This window comes from Phaethon aethereus (assembly GCF_964289735.1).
Source record: "Phaethon aethereus genome assembly, chromosome: 13".
Taxonomy (NCBI): Eukaryota; Metazoa; Chordata; class Aves; order Phaethontiformes; family Phaethontidae; genus Phaethon; species Phaethon aethereus.
Window position 1 is genome coordinate 11,621,271 of NC_138589.1, and position 18,479 is coordinate 11,639,749.

Below are 18,479 nucleotides of genomic sequence, written 5' to 3' on the forward strand. Positions count from 1 at the left end.
CCTCGAAGAACATGAGAACACGGTATCACATGAGAATGCCTAAAACATATCACACCATAAATGTAACTTGCATGATGCATTTTGGATGGGCATCCGTAGGTTTCTTTCTTTGAAAATGCAGGGTCTGATCTTTCTCAGTAGTATGCGTCCCTTTTTCATACTGGATATCATACCAAGCTACGGATACCTATCAGCTTTAATGTACATATGGAACATGGACATGTAATTTTCAGTAGTTTTGAACTTGAGCCTAAGCCTCTGGACCGTATGGAGAAAAATCTTCACAAGTGCCTCAAAAGTGTCTTTGTGGTTTCTTGCTAGTAAGGAAGATGTGCCATTTATCTTGGACAAAAATTGACTGCTGCCTTTATTTAACCATAGTTTGCATTTATAAGAGGACAAGATGTTGAGTTACATTTCTCTACAGTCCAGAGCTAGATCCTGAACTATTGCCCTGAAAAAAAAAAAAAATCAGTCGTGTATGTGTAAATACTTTGTGTTATGTCAGCATGTGCCATGTGGAACTGAGTGCTCAAAATGTTAGTTAGCAAGGTGAGTAATAGAGATAAAGAAGACTCTTTTTTTTTAGAAACACTTTTTTTTTGAGAGAGAGAACCACTGAAGTAATCTGTATTACTCTCACAAGTCAGTGAACAAAAGTGTGTCCTGAAACTTCAGCTAGCTATAAAAGTGAAATGCTCTCACACAGATTCAGAGGGAGATTCTTGCTGCAACACCACCATTTTCCCTGGGTAAGATCACAGAAATCAAAGGAAATCACCTAGAGATGTGGGTGGTTTTTTTCTTTCTCATACACCTTTCTTTCTGCTGCAGTCCTGTAACTTGGGTACTACTCCAGTGAAGTCCATTGGGCCTGACTGAATGATCTAATGATTTGATATGTTACTTGATGAAGAGATGGATCTGATGAGTGCCAGTTGATTCAATGACCAATAACCAGTCTCCTTAAGCAATGGTGGCATATGAAACATGATGGGAGAGGATTCATCAAGCAGCTGGCATTAATACCTGTCCATTTCCTCTTAAGTTCTTGTATGTTATGAAAAAGATGAGTATGAAGGCGATTCCCCGTTCCATGAGTTAAGCTAGCAGCCTGCTGAATCCTGTACTAGGTTTCTATCTATAAAGACCGACTGTGGAATTTAGAGCACGTTACAACGGCAAGAGACATAGCGGCAAGGAGAGAGTGAATTGATATACAGGAAGGCTGGTGTATAGTTTCCTGCTAATGGCAAGGAGGAAAAAATCACATCCAGGGCAACTATACCTCTGAACTTGGTGCTACCTTGGAGCACTGCCCTTGGAAGTGATATTTATGCAAATGAAAACTTCCCTGCAGATGCATATGCAATTTTTAGTAAGTAACTACAATGCCAGGCAGATATAATGACAACGAAGGAAACTTATTTGGTCATTTCCTTGATGAATTATCATGATGTGGACAGTAATTTACACTACATACTAGGACATCCTTGACACAAGGAAGCATCTCCGATGTTTTGGAGCTTTTCAGCTTGTATGCATTCTGCTGAGACCATCCCTAAGGTGGCTGACTGACATCAGCTATGGAAGAAAGTGAGTGTCTGCTGTTTTCTGGGTGATATAGACAGATAAATTCCAGAAAGCTACTTCCAGAAGTAGCAATAACTGAACATGTTGCTCACTGGCCAGCTGAACGGGGTTTTGATATGATCATTGGACTTGAATTGGGAACCGGTTTTCAAGGGATCTTATACCAAGCGTATGTGAGTAGAATAAGCACTGCAAACATTTTTTTACGCCAAGTCAGCTGATGCAGATAACTTGACCGGTGCTCAGCAAAATAAGGAAATGTATTTAGCTGACGTATTTTATTGTGGCTCAATTTGTAGGTCTTCTAACGGCTCTTACATAGCCTGACATAAAATAATTCACATGTATACAACAGACTTCACCATAATGCGAGTACAACACTATGCCTACTTTCATGCAGTTTCACACGCTGCTAAAACAAATGTTTTAAGAGATGTTTAACTGTTTGTTTTATATTAAGCTACTTGATCTGTATTAAACAGTCAAACACCTCTTGTTAAATGTCTTATACATGCAGTCTGTGTATATAGTTAAATGTACATTTCTAATGTAAGAATAATGAATTTTGTTATTCAGACCAAAAGAACCAGACTGGTATCAGACGTTAATCAGGCTGCTGTTTCTAATTCTTGTACTTTTCTAAAGAACAGTGGACTGTGGTAGAAACTACACAGAGACAAGTCATGGAGCTTCTCAGTTTTTCATCTACACAGGCAAAACTCTCATTGAAGGTACTGAGTAAGAGTTTCTCTGTATAGCTCCTATGCCTGTGCTCATAGAAAAGATACATGTGCAATAATCTTAATTACACATATAGTTCTACAAATGAGATATAAAGCCAACTATGTAGAAAGTGCATAAAATAACTGTTGAATTAAATATGGCATAGCTTTCTGTGTCTGCTAAATAAATACTAATTCAGTTTTCAAGCAATTATACACTATCTATAAATTATTATCTAACAGATAATAAAGCATGTATGTTACTACTTTTTAAGCTGTATCACTTCATCTGAGTATTGGCAAGCTTAATTTGCAGTGTAATTGAGTACAGTAGAAGATTATTAATAGCTGGAGCCCGTGAGAGATTTGTTTTCACTGTACATAACAGCGTTTGAGACAGAGTGGTTTGGGTACTCCTATAGCAAGTCTCAGGCGCTTTCCAAAATTCCGTGGCAGACATGAATTGCCAGACAGATTTGTTACTACTACTAAACACTGGGTTCACTTTTACAGTCATTAAGTATCAGTCTCTTTTTAGCATTAAAACAAAAAGTTTTTTTATTTAGTACCTGCATTTACATTAGGATACTCCAAAGAGGGGTCTTCTGCCTCAACATGAAACAACCTTTGGAAACAGTTTTCTTCTCTAATTAGCCTTGTTTGCATTAAAATTAAAAAAATACAAATAATGAAGTAACGAAGGATAGTCTTATGTGTTGCAAGAAAGCTAGGCTGCTGGGAGAAAGTAGGAGACGTCCTATGGGGTCGATATAGGACAGGCATATATTCCTAATTTGATGTACTTTATTCTGCTATTTTTCCTGAATATTTTCTGTTAGATGAACTGGTATTTCTCATGGCAAAGGCTTTCAAACCTCTATAAAGAGACGATAAAAATTTGAAAGGATGAGTTTCGTGAGTGTATTAAGATGGCACAGCAATGTATTATGTTGAGAAATATCTCAGTTGTAAAAGTGGTAAGAAAATTGTCCTATAGTTCAAAACTTGGAAAGAAGATTGAAAAGGAACAGCTGTTTGTTTTGCAGGGCATTAGCAGAGGCTATGGGAGCTGCAGGGCAGCTGGCAGGATGCGGGCTGCTTCTGCCCTCCTGTAACAGAGTCACTGCTCCCCGAACCAGCCCACGCCCCGCGTTCACAGGGCAGGCTAAGCTATCTGCTTAGCTCTAGCAGCCAGAAACCTGTGACATTTAAGCTGGATGAAGTGATGTACCTGTATCCAGAGGTATTTTTCATTTCCTCAGATGCAGCTGTGAAGTTACATGTGGTCCTAACGGACTACGAAATACTGAGAGACCCCAACATTACTGGAATACTCTCAAATATGCCAGATAATGGTGCTCCCACCTCCAAGCCTTCTCTTTCACCTCATTTCATTGTGCTAGAGAGCACTCAGAAAACAATCTGATTTTTTTTCCCCTCCAACTGCAAATCATATAATGCTTTATTTTAAATAAGCAGAATTAGTGTATAGAAGGCAACCACAATCTTATTAAACACATATTTATAGGCTTATATTTACAGTATTTTCCAAATACTCCCTTGTGTTTCCTCTTCCTGTTACTATTTACTAGCATATTACAATTCTCTATATCCATCCTGCAGCTGATTAGAATTGTAGAGCAGTCAGCTAAAACAGACCATTTGGTGTAAAGCTGGCAGATCATGGTATCAAACTTCTATTTGATAATGCAAAAATATCCTCTTACTTTTTCTGTATCTGCAGCACTTTTATACACTATTTGAATAAAGATAACCTACAAGAACATTTAAAGAAAAACAGAGAGCATAATCTTCTTTTAGCTCTGTGCAGAGCAAGGAGAGTTTTTTTTCAAGAGTGATTTCTTTTTTCTTGGTGTTCTCAAGCAGTATGACTTTGCCATGGGACAAAGAGTTTGATGTCTAAACCCTTGAAGGGAAAAGGGTTTCCCTCCTCCACTCAGAAACGGGAAATCCATGATAATGGCCAAAATAAGATGGTCTGTCATCAGTTCAAAAGGCTATGACAGCGACTGCACCCATTTTTTCACCCACATTCAATCATTTGGAAAGAACTCTTCCCCCTATGTTAAATTTCATCATACAGAAAATTTGTGAGCTAAGTGGTTGCCTAATACCAATTCAGATCAAGTAGTTTAGTTTTTTGTTGAAAGAGTATTAAATAAGATTTCTCTTGTTTAACTCCAATAATGGCTTGCAAGCCGATTTGGTATAATTTACAGTGTCTTCTAATTACAGGCTGTAATGTTTTATGTAGTATGTATCTACAAAACTATACTAAACTCTTACGATGTATCACTTTGTTAGCACTTAATATGTGATGTAATTTCACACACCTGCATGCAAACAAGTCAACCCCCAAAATAGGATCCCAGGTTTGCTTTTCAAACTTCTTTTACCAAAACCTGGGGGAATTTGCAGCAGAATTTTGAGGCTTTATTTGGCAATGCAGATAACCTCTAATACTTAAACCACTTGACAGTACTAGAACTTACCATAAATGTCAATGTTTTTACATACTCAAATGTTTTTGATTAGATAACAGGCTGTTTCATAAGATTAATTTTGTATAAGAGCTATATATATATATTCTGCTTGCATCATGCTGCAAATGAGTCAGGTTGATGAAAGGTTGACTGGGAAGAGATCTGAAAGGGCTGGGTAGCCGTCTTGAGATACAATTATCTAATACCAGGACTAACAAATGACATAGATGCCATAAGTTTTCCCTATGGCCACCAGCAACTCAGGTGATACCTAACCCTGGAAGTGCCTTACTTGCAGGTTACCCGGTGCACATCATTGTGCCTCGCTGAATACCAACTACCCCACTCTTACACAAGGTCATCTGTGCTCCACTGAGATCCAGAGACTAGATTTTCACCCTTAAATATGCCCAGGGATTCAATGTAAAGGTATGTCTGCATACCTAGAACACATCTTCCCACAAACCGCAGTTACAGCTACCCATTAGATTTTAGTATTTCACTACGGGAACGGAATGAAATAGTTTCCTTTTATAGAATAGCCTCACCCATGATGCAAGAGATCCTATTCAATGGCATTAAAATCTCTCCTTTTTTTTTTTTTTTTTGCAAGACCCTGTCCAGCTAAATACGGGGCATGAAGTATAGGGGGCTAAAAATGTAAAATTGCCATATGACAACCCATAGGAAGTATAGGAAGCAAAGTACCCTTCCTCAAGCTTGGGGACATCATTTGCACAGATGCAATGGGGTGTCCCAGGCAATTCTGCTACTGCACAGCATATTCCCGTGGGGGGCCCAGCAGCTCCTGTCGTGCCCATTGCCATTTCGCCGTGCCGCCACGGACCTCGCCCCAACTGTCACTGCAAGTCTTTCCAACAGCTCATGGCAGACAAGGCAACCGCTAGGTCTTCCCGTGGGGTTTTGAGGCTCTCCGTGTTTGGACTGGCTGCTTCCATTTGGCTGGGAAACTGCTCCTCCCCAGGCTTGCCCCCACTTCTCGAGCCCAAAGGCTGCGGTGACAGAGCACGTCGAGAGAAGGTGCTGAGCCCAGCCTGCCCCGATTTCTCAGTTTAGACTCTGTTCCAGGAGACGCATGAGAAGCAGGCTCAGCCCCACTGGCCGGCAGCAGCTCTGCCAACGACCATCATCTGCGGGAAGTGGGAGAGCGCATCGCGGCCGACGGCCATGCTGCCAACTCCGGCACAGCTATTGTGGGTCCCAGCATATCTGGCAGCTTTTTGAAAGCCCAAGCTGCCACCCTCATTTCTGAAGAACCTCCCATCTCAAATAAAAGCAGCAACTTTTGTTTTAGCCTTAGAAATGAGCGCTGCGTAAGCCTTAACAGCTCGAAAGGCCACTGGGGAAACACTTCAGAAAATCTCACGATTTTGCGGTCAGCTGAACGACTGGGGTAGACGGGGCTTTTACTCGTATTTTGTCGGTACCTCAAGGACGGTGCATTACAGGGTCAAGGAAACGCCGTCCCGACTGCCGCGTTGTCCCTCCACCCAGCTCACCGCTGGCCGAGACGCGCTGTCCCATGCAGCATCGCCCGGTGACCTTCCCGGGACCGGTGGCGGGTGAGCAACTGCCGCTCCGGTACACCTGCCCGCGCGGGCGCCGTGCCGTGCCTCGCCGCGCCGGCCGGCCCCCGGCCCCCGCCGCACCGCGGGGCTCAGCCGAGCGGGACGGGCTGCCAGCGCTGCCCGCGGGCGCGCAGCGGCAGGACGCGCTGCCCCGCGGGGGCACCGGGCGGCGGCGCGGGCGCTTACCGATGATGATGGCACAGGCGCTGACCAGCCCGATCTCCTTCTTCAGCGCCACCCGCTCGGGGCCGCCGGGCGCGCCGCGCTGCTCCCCGCCGGCCATCGCTGCCCGCGCCGCTCTGCCCCGCTGCCGCGCGCATGCGCCGCCCCCCCCCCCGCCCCGTGTGTGGGTGTCCGAGCTGGGGGCGCGCGGCGGCGGCGGGAAGGTGCTGGGGTTGTCGCCTCCTCCTTGAGGCGAGGCGTCGGCGGGGAGCGGGCGGAGGGTCCCCCGGCCCCCCCGGGTCTCTCGCAGGGCCACAGTGCCCGGGAGGGTCGTGTGTGTGGCACCAGGTGCGCGTGCCGGGCGTGACAGCCACCTCTAAGAAACCTGCGAGCGTGTCCCCCGAGGAGCGGGGGGAAGCAGTCGCAATAATACCGAATTTAGCAGAGTTTGGTAAGTGCCAAGCGTCAGATGACCAGTTTGGTCGTTGGGTTTGTCAGGCAGCAGGGTGTGTCCCAACGCCCAGGTGGCCTGGTGTGCCCACAGCTCACTTTGGATGACTTTTATGGCCAACCAACCTAACTGCATGTAGGGCTCGCTTTCACAGGGCTGTCTCCACATGAGTCTTCCCGGTGGTAGTCCATGTACTGTTGTGCTTTATTAGTTGTGGTAGTTGCAATAATTTAAAGGAAGAAAACCACATTTTATGGCTTGTAATCAGTCCTGACAGCGTGTGGCCAAGCAATCATAGTTAAAATCAGCAGGGCAATGCCCAAAGGCTGGCTGCTTTGTTTCTGCCTTTGCTTTTCTCGTTAGCTCCTTTCCTCCTCCTTCCCTCTTGGTTCTCGGAAGGGAGTTAAGCCCCAGCCTGTGTGTGCACCAGCTCCTTTGCAGCTGCTGGTGCTGAGGCGCCTGCGGCCATGGGCGTCCCCGCCGGCCCTCCCGGGGCCCAGGCGCCTTGCTGGGCAGGCAGCGGGCTGATGAGCTGCAGCTGGAGTCATCTGCTGCAAGCTTAAGGCGGTGATAAAGATTTCCTTTCCTCACACAGGAGATGGAGTGTAAATGTTGGGAGAGTTCATTGCAGCAAGAACATGGGAATATCAAGGTAAATGTGAGGAAATCATGTCATGTAGTAATTCACAAATCTTTTGCTCTGTGAACAAACTGCCTTCGTAAGAGTGTTAATGGGTGATTTCTCCTCTGCTCTTAGGTGAAATCAGGAAGTTAAATCGTAGGTTGGGAATCTGGGCTCTTCCCTCAAGCCAGGTGTTATTGATGGAAAGCCCTGGTTCATTCCTTGTATATAAGATGAACACCTTCCTGAGAGCAGTTCTGTGTTGAGAGAGGATCCCCATGTGGCTGACCTATTCTGGAAGTGCATAGCTTAGAAAATTTTTGTAAGAAGGTTACCTGGTGTCTGGGAGGTGTGGGAAGGAGATGCGTGCATCAGTGGGGCAACCAATGCAGTGATGGAAATTGGATGTGGTAGAAGGAAGTGTGGGAGAAGGAAGGTCTGGTCCTTCAGTGAAGGAAGGTGGGAAGTTTGCTGTGGTGACATCAGTCTGATTTTATTTGACCTTAGAATGAAAAGTATGACCTGAAAACTGGCAAATCGTTTGAGGAAATTGGTGGACAATTCTTACAAAACTGATAATCGTAAGTGATTTTACTTTATAAAGCTGTTTTCTACTGAAGCTGTTATAGAAAGATGTATTGATTTTCAGAGGCTGACACTTGTTTCCTACATTGATCTATTGCTCTGTGGAACTGTTTCTAAATGAACTGCCTCACTAACTTCTCCTAAAGTGTCCTTTTATTGAATTACTATGTACTTTTTATAAGGAAGCATTTTACAAGAAGAATTACTTTCTGAACTATGTAAACAGTACTAGTGTTCTCCTTTTAAAGACAGGGAAATGCAAAGACTAGAAACAATGTTTCAGATGTTCAAAAGTAACCTGATATTTTAGGTATTTCTTCTAGGGGTATAAATGATTGTTTCAGAACTATATTTTCCACTGGTAGCAACTCCAGTAATTTCTAGTGCCTCTGAAAGTCTCTACATGTTAGTCTCATATGGACATTATGATTAACTCCATGAAAGTTGTCTATGACAGTCTATTTCTTTTGTAAAAGCGAACAAAATAGATTGTACTTCATCAAAAAGGTACAAAAATCAAGAAATATGGGAATAAATGGTGTTACTAACTGTATTGCTGAGTTCTAAGAGTCTAATGAAGTTCAGGATCAATTAACGTTTACAGAACAGCCACCAAGTCTGTTAAATGAATGACCACTTAGAAGGGTGACACTGTACTTGGTTTCTTTTTTTGTGGTAGAAATGTTGGTTTGCTCTGAAATATGTGTATAATCTTTGTGGTATTGTGTGGAAGATAAAAATCCCAGTCAGCCCTCCTACACTGGTTAGTGAGGAACAGTGCGTGCTGGCTGTGGGATGATGAAAACAAATATTAGAATTCAATTAACTCTAATAATAATCTTCAACTCAACTGTGTAGTAGCTGCAAGATTTTTATTTTTATTTTTTCAAAAACACTCTGGCCAGTTTAGGGGGCTTTTCCAGGGAAAATGCTAAGTATTCGTACATGTGTGCACTCTGCCTGCTGAAATAAATACTTTGTTCTGTAATGGTTTCTCCTTGCTGAAAGCCATGAGGTGCAACTGTGTGACTTGACTTACATGTTTTCAAGTATATTTACTGGTAATAAGAAAAGAAAAACCTAACAGAAAAGTGCCAGAAAATTCTCCTTAGGAGAGGTAGCCAACAAACCATTAAAATTGAGAAAAGCAGAGGAACCTTAAAAGCATTCCGTCTTCCTATCCAGTTTCACATCATGTGCATCTTTAACAAGGCTAAAAGAACAGAGCTGTCACAGAAAAAAACATGGGGTGAAATCTCAGCTTTGTCCCAAGGAAACCTTTTGCAGCAGGAACATTAATGAACTGGCACACCTGATTGTGGCTCAGCAAGGCCAGGATATTGTCTATTACACCTTACAGTTTCAACACCAGGTCCCATTCTGTGAGTGTCATCCTTGAGGGATGCATCCATGCCCTTGCCTTTGTGTGGGACTATTCCTAGAAGGAATAGGCAGTGTGTGCTTCCAGGGCCATGATAGAGGCCTCTGATAGGGAAGACCCACCCATGTAGGGATCTTACAAATGTCCAATTGAAGAGACCTGTACCCTTGCCCTGGGAGATGAAGATAAAGGTATGTGATTGTCTCTTTCTCAAGATACATAGCATTATTTTGGTAGGTGCTTATTTGTGGTACCTCTGCCAGAAAGTACTTCCTAGTGCAGGTAATAAGCTTGTAAGAAGTTTAGCCCAGTTACCAGGTAGTGTGAGTGCAGCTGTGTTGGTGATGGAGAAGGTTGGTGGCTGTGCAGCAGCAGCAGCCCAGTCTTTCCCTGACACGTTTTTCTTGTTTGTCCCTGGAAGGAGGATAAATTCTTTACCTAAATCCATATAAAGAACATCAATTTACTGAGTTTTTTCCCCAGTGTGTGCATAATAAATAACTTCCCTTTTCAAAGTTTTAAGTGTTCTACTATTGCTGAAGGAGTAAGCAGGTGGCTGTTTACAACATGAGCTTTCGATATGCCTGCATCCATAGCAAAACACAGCAGTGTAAAACAGCAGTGGGCCAGAAACCTGTTGGAAGAGACAGCAGTGACAAAGGTTGCCCACATTAACTGCCAAAAAATGTGCCCCCTCCCCCTTTTTTTTTAGGCTGAGTGCCTGTTTCATTGTGTTTTTTGCATGAGGGTGAAGAGAAGACTTTTCTCTTTTTGTGGTAGTGTTGGCTGCTTATTTAGGTTGTATATTCTGTCCTACTGTTCATATAGTTCCAAAATGAGCAAGTCGGAGGGCATGTACATTCTAATTAGTAGTTATCTGAGACAGCATTCTGAGCAAAAACTTCTTTTAAAATGTTTTGGATCTGAACAAATTGTATCTACTTGAATGACGAAATGTTAGTAAGCAAAAAAGCCAAAGTTCTTTGTAGGAAGGCAATTGCTGCATAGCAACTGCACAGAGAGGATGCAATGAAGCTTGCATGTGTTCTCTTTTGTTGCTATTTTTGTCCTCATTTTCTCCATGTTCTGAAATGTACAGAAATTATTAAAGTTGTTGGAACCAGTTATTTCATTCATTGCTATTTATGGTCTAAAAAAAACAGAGGACCAAACGATGCAGTTTGGGTTTTGTATTTTGAGAAGAAATAATAACGGGAAATTAATATGCCATTTACAAAGGGATGCTGTGACTGAGGTTTCAAATGAATATGATCTTTAATGTATATGAAGTGTATGGGAAGAGAACAAGAAATATAAAGACTCTCCATGATGGTAGATGTTCTTTCCAGTCTCACTCCATATTTGTAACCATTTAGACAAATTTTGGTTGTCTTAAAAGCTAACCAACCTTACAAAACTAAACCATACCATAGTTGTTAAAACAATTCAACTTTGAATATAATGGGGTCACCATAAACAACAGCTGGGAAATAGTTACACTAAAAGATAGTTTATCCTTCCAAGTATCTTTAAAGAAAGCAGTGGCTGGCTGGTTTAGCAAAAGGAGATTTGGAGACTAATGTGGTTGTGAAGTGATTCTTTACTTGAGTGTATACTAAAGTGATACTAAACTTGAGAGTAAGGTTTGCTGTATTGAATAGTGTCTGTGGAAAGCCTGTTACATCCATACAAAATATGGGAGACTCTGGTCTGAACTGTCCTGTGGATGTACCCTGTGCCAAGAGCATGTTAGAGGGATTTGGCCAGCTGACGGCTGACTCAGGACTATGGTGTTTTCTGTTACTCTGTGCTTTGACACCTTTCTGTAGTAGTATAGAAACTTCTAGGGCATTAGGATTAAGAGCAAGCATACAAGCAGGAAGATGTGACATCAGTGGGAGGGAACCACATGAAGCCTTTCCACTTTAATGTGAATGAGTCCCAACAGGCAACCCTAAGTGTCGCCAGGTGCAGGTGGATCAGTTACTTGTTGAAAGCATCCCATTCTCCATCACCTTGCTCTGTCATGTTCAGTCTCTGTATGATAAAGGTGGAAAAAATGGTGTTCCGTGTATTTTTAGTAAAATGATACTGTACCTCTGTGTTTTCAGAAAGCTGTAGTAGGGCAAGCTGCATTAGTGTGTGACTCTTCAGTATGTAAACAAGAAAATGGGGAACGTACATCTGAAAAGGGAAGGCAGAATCTTTTCCTCTAGTCCAATAAAGGAGGAAATTGTCCAGAGTGTATTTTTTTGGGTAGCTACTCTTCTCTGCAATAATGGCAACAGGAAAAAGGTTCCTCCAAGTGTAAAACAGTTCTGGAATAGGTCACAGAGGCTAATTAGCTCATGCAAACTAGCTAAGCATCTGAACCAGGTAAAAGTGATTCCTATGATTAAATATAATCCTAATAATTTGTTGCTTATGTTTCTATCATTCTTCTTGATTATTACAAAATTAATTCAAAACAGATATTGTTTATAAACAATGTCCTTTTATGTTTGTACCTTGCAAAATGATAATGTGAGAGCTGAATAACCAGAATGTATGAGCCATTCTCTAGCAACAAGTATGAAGATCCTTCATGCCCTGCACTGCCTTGCCCTAGCAAAGCACTGCTCTCCAGGACAATTTAAACATGGTGTGCCAAAGGGTAAATGGAGTTCTCCTTCACTGATCCATAAGGGTTAGTGTGAGTGCTCGAATGCAGGGATATATGTGGAAATCCAGCAACTATCTTTAACCAAAAGTGCCCTGTGGCATGCAATAAGGCAGTGGGAAGTCTGTGTTTATAGTAAAACATTTGATTGTGTCTTTCTCTTGTTTCAAGTTTTTGGGAAGATTCTCTTTCACGTCAGTAAGGGGCAGGAATGTAACCAAGAGCTGGAGTCAGCAAATACATGATCTTCAGGTTTACAACAGTGCCTTCTAAGTGGGCTGAGCTTTAAGAGTATGTCCCAGGCTTGCTGAATTGGGACCTGGATGAGATAATTGGAAAAGCAGGCTGAGAATCAGGTCTTCTGTGAAGCTCTCTGAGATGAGTTGTTTCTGACCATGAAGTATATAGTCTGAATTCTGCAAAGTATTGCATGCATTGGAAAGAGCCTTAGTAGGTAAGGCTGACTGTTTGGGCTAACTGATGCCACTCTTTCATGGTCCTCTGCAAGATCTGGGAACTTTAATCTGATTTAGGAAGCTCAGGAGATTCCTCAGGCAGTATTGCTGTGTTTTGAGCTCCTCTAGGAGGAATGTGGGTCTTGTACACAGCAGAGGTTCACCTAGTGTTAATAACTCCCTCCACAGCGTCTATAAAGTGTAGTACTTTGGCAATGTACAGAAAAGTCAGGGCCAGTTACTTCACTGCTCCCTTTGAGCAGCAGGCTTTTATCCGTAGATTCTGGTGAGCAGAATGTTTGTTGTTTTCTAGGTGGATTATTCCTCAGGCATGAACTGTTGGACACTCAAATATCTGTGCAAAAACTCTATTCCAAAATTTCCAGCTGTATGAAGTGGGCCATCGTACATTCAAATTGTATCACCCCTTCAGAGATATTTCATGACAGCTCATAAGTAGATGCATGTAAGTAGATTATGTAAAGAGTGTTTGTAGGTTGTTGACAAATGAGGTTTCTAGAGCCAGGGTTATTGAAAGAACCTAGTTTCAGTTATGCAGGGATACAGTTGGAGTGTTACCAGAGTACAGTGCTGCAGTGGTGAAAGGGACCTGAAAGGATGATCAATTTCAGAACACTTGTTTTATGCACTTTTTTAAAGATCTCTGACAACGCTGTAGTATTTAAACATTTCACTACTATAACAACTAAAAAGCTTTTCTTAATCACCAGTCTAAATTTTCTTTGTTGTAATTAATTTAATTCTGTCTTTTCTTCCTTAGTGGTCACTGAGAGACTGACTGTTATTTTTTCTATTCTATGCTTTGGTTTATCAGTTTGCTGGAACGCTTCTTTTAGTCTCCTCTTTTACAGATTGCAAACATTCCAATTTATTAATTTTTTTCCTCAAAGGACATGCTTTCTAAACCCTGTTCTTATTGCTGTCATCAGGACTGGCTTCAATTTCTGAAGATGGTGTCTTAAGTTGGCCATAGCATTGAAGCTAATGCATCACAACTGCCAACTGGGTTGGAATAGTGTCCTGGTTTCAGCCAGGATAGAGTTAATTTTCTTCATAGAAGCTAATGTGAGACTATGTTTTGGACTTGGGATGAGAAACTGTTGATAACGTGCTGATGCTTTGAGTTGTTGTTAAGTAGTCAAGGATAGTCCTGCTTCTTGTGCTGGCCTGCTAGCAAGAAGGCTGGGGGTGCACGGGAAGCTGGGAGGGGACACAGCCAGGACAGCTGACCCAGGCTGACCAAAGAGAGATTCCATACCATATGACGTTATACTCAGCATATAAAGCTGGGATGAGGAAGAAGGAAAGGGTGGAGGGACGTTTGGAGTGAGGGCGTTTATCTTCCCAAGAAACCATTACGCGTGATGGAGCCCTGCTTCCCTGGAGATGGCTGAACACCTGCCTGACCATGGGGAGTAGTGAATGAATTCCGTGTTTTGCTTTGCTTGTGTGTGCGGCTTTTGCTTTACCTATTAAACTGTCTTTATCTCAAACCATGAGTTTCCTCACTTCTACTCTTCCGATTCTCACCCCCGTCCCACCGTGGGGGAGTGAGTGGCTGCGTGGTGCTTAGTTGCCGGTGGGGCTAAACCACAACAAATAGTCACCTTCATTTCTTACAAGTGACATTTTTCCCAGCTTGGGACTTTTTTTTTTTTTTTGATGTGTGACATGGTTGTGCTGTTGACTTAGGTCTTTAGCTTGAGGTTCACCATGACCTGTTTCACATCCTTTTCAGAAGGAAAAGTACCGCCAGGTCCTTTTCCCTCTGCGTTGCTACCTACCCTATCCTTCCGTATTCTGCATCTGTGTGCTAGATCCCTTCTTTCTCCTTGCACCACTTGTTCAGCTGAATCACAGCATCCTGACTCTACACCATTTCACCAGACGGCTAAGATCATCCTGAATTTCATTCTTCACTTCTGCATTTGCATTTGCTGTCAGCTTGGTGCACCCATGAATTCTTAGTCTCTGTCTGGTCACTCAAAATGAATAATATTGTTCCCTGGATAGATTCCAGGGGACCCACCTTGAAATTCCCTTCTGGTTTGTCAGTGCATTGTGAGTAATTACTTTGAGAGGGATAGGTTTGTGTTGTGTGTTTTTTTGGTTTTTTTTTTTTTTTTAAACCAGTACACAAGTAACGTGACAATTGTCACTTGGCTCTTATGTCATATTACCGTGCTTATGAACGTGACACATTGGGCAGAGTTAAAAGCTCTAGTTTAAAGGAAATTAGTCCATATCTACCGCTTCCTCCTTATCTACTGAAACGAGTTCCCTATCGGACACGAAAACCGCGACTCCAATCATCCCTCCTTTCTGTGAACTCTTGTCATCCTCTGAGAAGCCCAGTAGATGGCACTCTGGATCTGTAACTCAGTATTTGAAAGTAGACGTGATCACAATTGTTTCCTGTGCTGATTATTTTAAGTACTTTTTTCTCAAAGTTTGGCATCAAAGCTTAAGATTAAAATTACTGTAGCAGTAAAAGTCTTGTTGAAGTGGGTTTGGGTTCACGTTGTCAAAAAATGAATGATCCTTCCGTGTATATTTGCAAAGCACAATTTTATACAGTATGCCATCGAGGGAGTGAGCCATCTCTGTGGGGGTGGCTGGAATATGTTCCAGTGTTGGCCGTGCAATACACTTGTGTATCCATGCCTGATGCATGAAGAAGCAAAATAGGAGGAACAGAGGACTGGGGACTGTTCTGCCATGTGTTCTCCCAGTCTGAATACGGCCCGATTGTAATTTAGACAAAGGGATGGAGGTTGGTTTTGGATCAGGCCAACCATTATCACCATGATCCACAGGTCATAGAAAAAGTGTAGTTTGTTTTAAAGGCTTCAAGTAACATTCGTTCTGCTAATGGCATTAGCTCTGGAATTCTGTTTCTAATTGTGTTTAAGTTGTGTGAAACCATACCTACTGCTTCATTTTGATAGCATCATGTGGCTGCAGTTGGGATCTGCTGGCTATGCTTTTGCTGAGTGCTCTGTAGGCTCCTGCAAGTGGAGCCTACAAGCTCTCTGCTTGTAGGGGATAAGTCAGCTGCTGGGGAAAATCTCCAGACTGCTAGTCCAAAGATGTACCACTGAGACACAATGGAATAGAATGCTGCCTCCTGCCTTTTTGAATACTGTCTTGCTGATGATTGATTGTGTCAAGGCAAAGTCAGTGGTGTTTAATGTAACCTCTCCTGGCTTTGCCTTCAAAGGGACTAATGCTTAGGATGCCAGTTAACTCCATTCATCCAGGATTTTGGAGTGCGCTCTCAACTCTTCCTGACCTGTGAGCACTCCTGAGTCTTCCAGGACAAAATAAAACAAGTTAGCTGAGCCACCTGGCAGTGGTTTGAACTGACTTGTTTGACTTTGCCCTAGAACTGACTAGAAGTGCTTACACAGCCAGTTACTGGGTCTCAGCTGGAAGGTGTTAACTAACAGCTGAGAAACAGAAAGGAACAGCTTTCTAAATGGCCTGTGAACTGTATGCCCTGGGTGAGAGGCTTTACGTTAGCCTGTTGGCTTTCCCTGGAAGAGTCAAGATGTGCTCCTATAGCCTGTTTCAGTGGAGGGGTGCTATAAGAAGCTGTCATGTCTCAGCTGCTAGCTAGACTAGCGGTATTTTCCTGCAAAGTTGTGTCCCCTGCCTGTGCAGCACAGATGGGATTGCTGTGCCTGAAGGTGTCCAATGGAGCCACACAATGTGCTTTGCAGGGGTGCTGTGAGCGGCTCAGGGTGGAGACTCCATTGTAGAACCTTATTTGTTGTGTACTTCAGAGAATGGGAAAGACAGTTTGGCACACCATGTTGTCTAACAGTCTTTGAAATACAAAAAAGCCTTTTTCCCCTTTCCTGTTAGTAAACTGGTGTATCTATTGTATTGTGGAATAGTATAAATGATAACATTTCTTGTCTGTACATTACTATCATTTTTGAGAAGACTATCCAAGTTGGAACATGCCTCATGCTCTTCACTGAATGTATTGGTGAATATTTGCTCAGAGAACCACAAATAAAACAGATTATCCTGCTATCCAGGAGCTCATCTGTATGCAAGATGAAGAGCTTTCTTACAGACAGAAAGGTATATTTGGTTTAAGTGCATTGTGCTTAGAGTTCATACATGTCCCCTCCAGTACTTAACTATTGAGAGAGTTCACAGAAACTACACTGTAAACCCACTGGAATAATTTTTATTAAATAATTTTCTCAGGAAAACAGAGCTGCAAGGAGGTTAAAATTTGGGCTTGGCTTCCCCACTAATGACAAACTCAGGCCCCAAAATTTGCTGAGACAGAGATGACAGGCTCTCGCAAGTACATCAGGTCATCCACCCATCCTTACTTTCTGGTTGCTGCAGGGTACAGGTGCACTTAGACAGAAAGGACTGGGTTGCTTTTGAGCTTTCCTCACACACAGGTAGAGCAAGAGGGGGGCGTGGATAGTGCTATACACCTGTCCCACTCAAATGCACCAGACCAGCACCACCAAACCTTTCTTTCCTCGCACTGTTTGAAGAATATGGACTGTAAGTTTACTGCAGCACTGTTTATGGTTTTCTTTCAGTTCTGGATGGCCATTTATAACCTGCCAGCCTTGGATGGTTCCCAGTCAAAGCAATCTGTGCTTAGAGAAAAGCTGCATGGGAGCAGGGATGCTATGGGTCGGTAGGATTGCCAGTGAGCCCATTCACTCACGTCTGCTACCCAGCCCAAGAAACAGTGAATGATGCTCAGACACTGGCGCTTGATGTGATCTTGGACAAATGTCTTACTTCTCTGGACTTGGTCGCCTATCTCTAAAAACAGTTTTCTTCCCATTGCAACCTGCCCGGAGACTTGTAGCCTTATGTATTGTGTTATCCTTTAGTGTTATTACTGGTGGGCTTTTTCAAGTGGAGAAGAGACCAGATGGCTTTTCTTTATGTTAGGCTCTGACAGTATCATCACAGGGGTAGGGGATTTGCTGTGCAGTGCATCATCCCAAACATTTTTGATGCTAGCATCAGATTTTTCTCCTACTTGCCCTTTTCCCTAGAAAGGAGTTAGGCTCTTTGGGTGTTGCCTGACAAAATTCAGGAGGTGGGTGGGTGTGGTGAGATTTTCTGGCTGCACCTCTCTGTAGGGTTACCGAGAGTGCAGAGAGCCCTCAGTACAAACAGGGAGCAGCCTGCACAAATGCAAGTAGAAGCAGAAGATTCTCCAAGGCAGCATGTTTCTTCTTTCTGGAGGAACTTGCCAATAGTGAAGGAGATGATGTTGGAAAGCAGCTGGGCTGTTCTCTGTGTGTGTGTGTGTGTCTGGCCAATCATCCTTCATGTGAACACATCAACCTCTTGGAAAGATGCAGTTTAAGCCAGGTGTTAGTATTCACTTGTTGTCTGCACACCACAATAAGGAAATGCAAGGGGAATTTGTAAGCTAGTGAAAGGCTGTGTCTCTAGCAGAGGAGGACCAGAATCTAGAGCTCATTCTTTGCTTGTAATCTCACTGATCTCTCTTCCAGAAGTATTCTGTCTGTTCACACAACAAATGCTACTGCAGGATGTCTTCATGTTCCACAACTCACCCTAACTTCAGTGCCTTCTTTCTGTTTCCCTTCAGTACTCTGCCCAATGTCCTTTCTTGACCCTCTTCAGATGTGCTTACGTGCCTCCTGACCATCTTCATCTTCCTTTCAGACTTGGAAGACGTGGACAGACAAACATACCTATAGCATGACTGCAGG

At 42.9% G+C, this 18,479-nt stretch overlaps 1 protein-coding gene across 1 annotated transcript in view; it reads right to left on the reverse strand.

The window, feature by feature from the left end:
• The window catches only part of SLC7A10 (solute carrier family 7 member 10), a 44,224-nt gene extending 37,439 nt beyond the window's left edge, over window positions 1-6,785 (reverse strand). Inside the window, exon 1 of the mRNA XM_082005493.1 lies at window positions 6,595-6,785. Within this exon, the coding sequence (XP_081861619.1) occupies window positions 6,595-6,691 (97 nt within the window). The 5' untranslated portion in view covers window positions 6,692-6,785. The remainder of the gene's footprint in view (window positions 1-6,594) is intronic.
• Window positions 6,786-18,479: the final 11,694 nt, after the last annotated feature.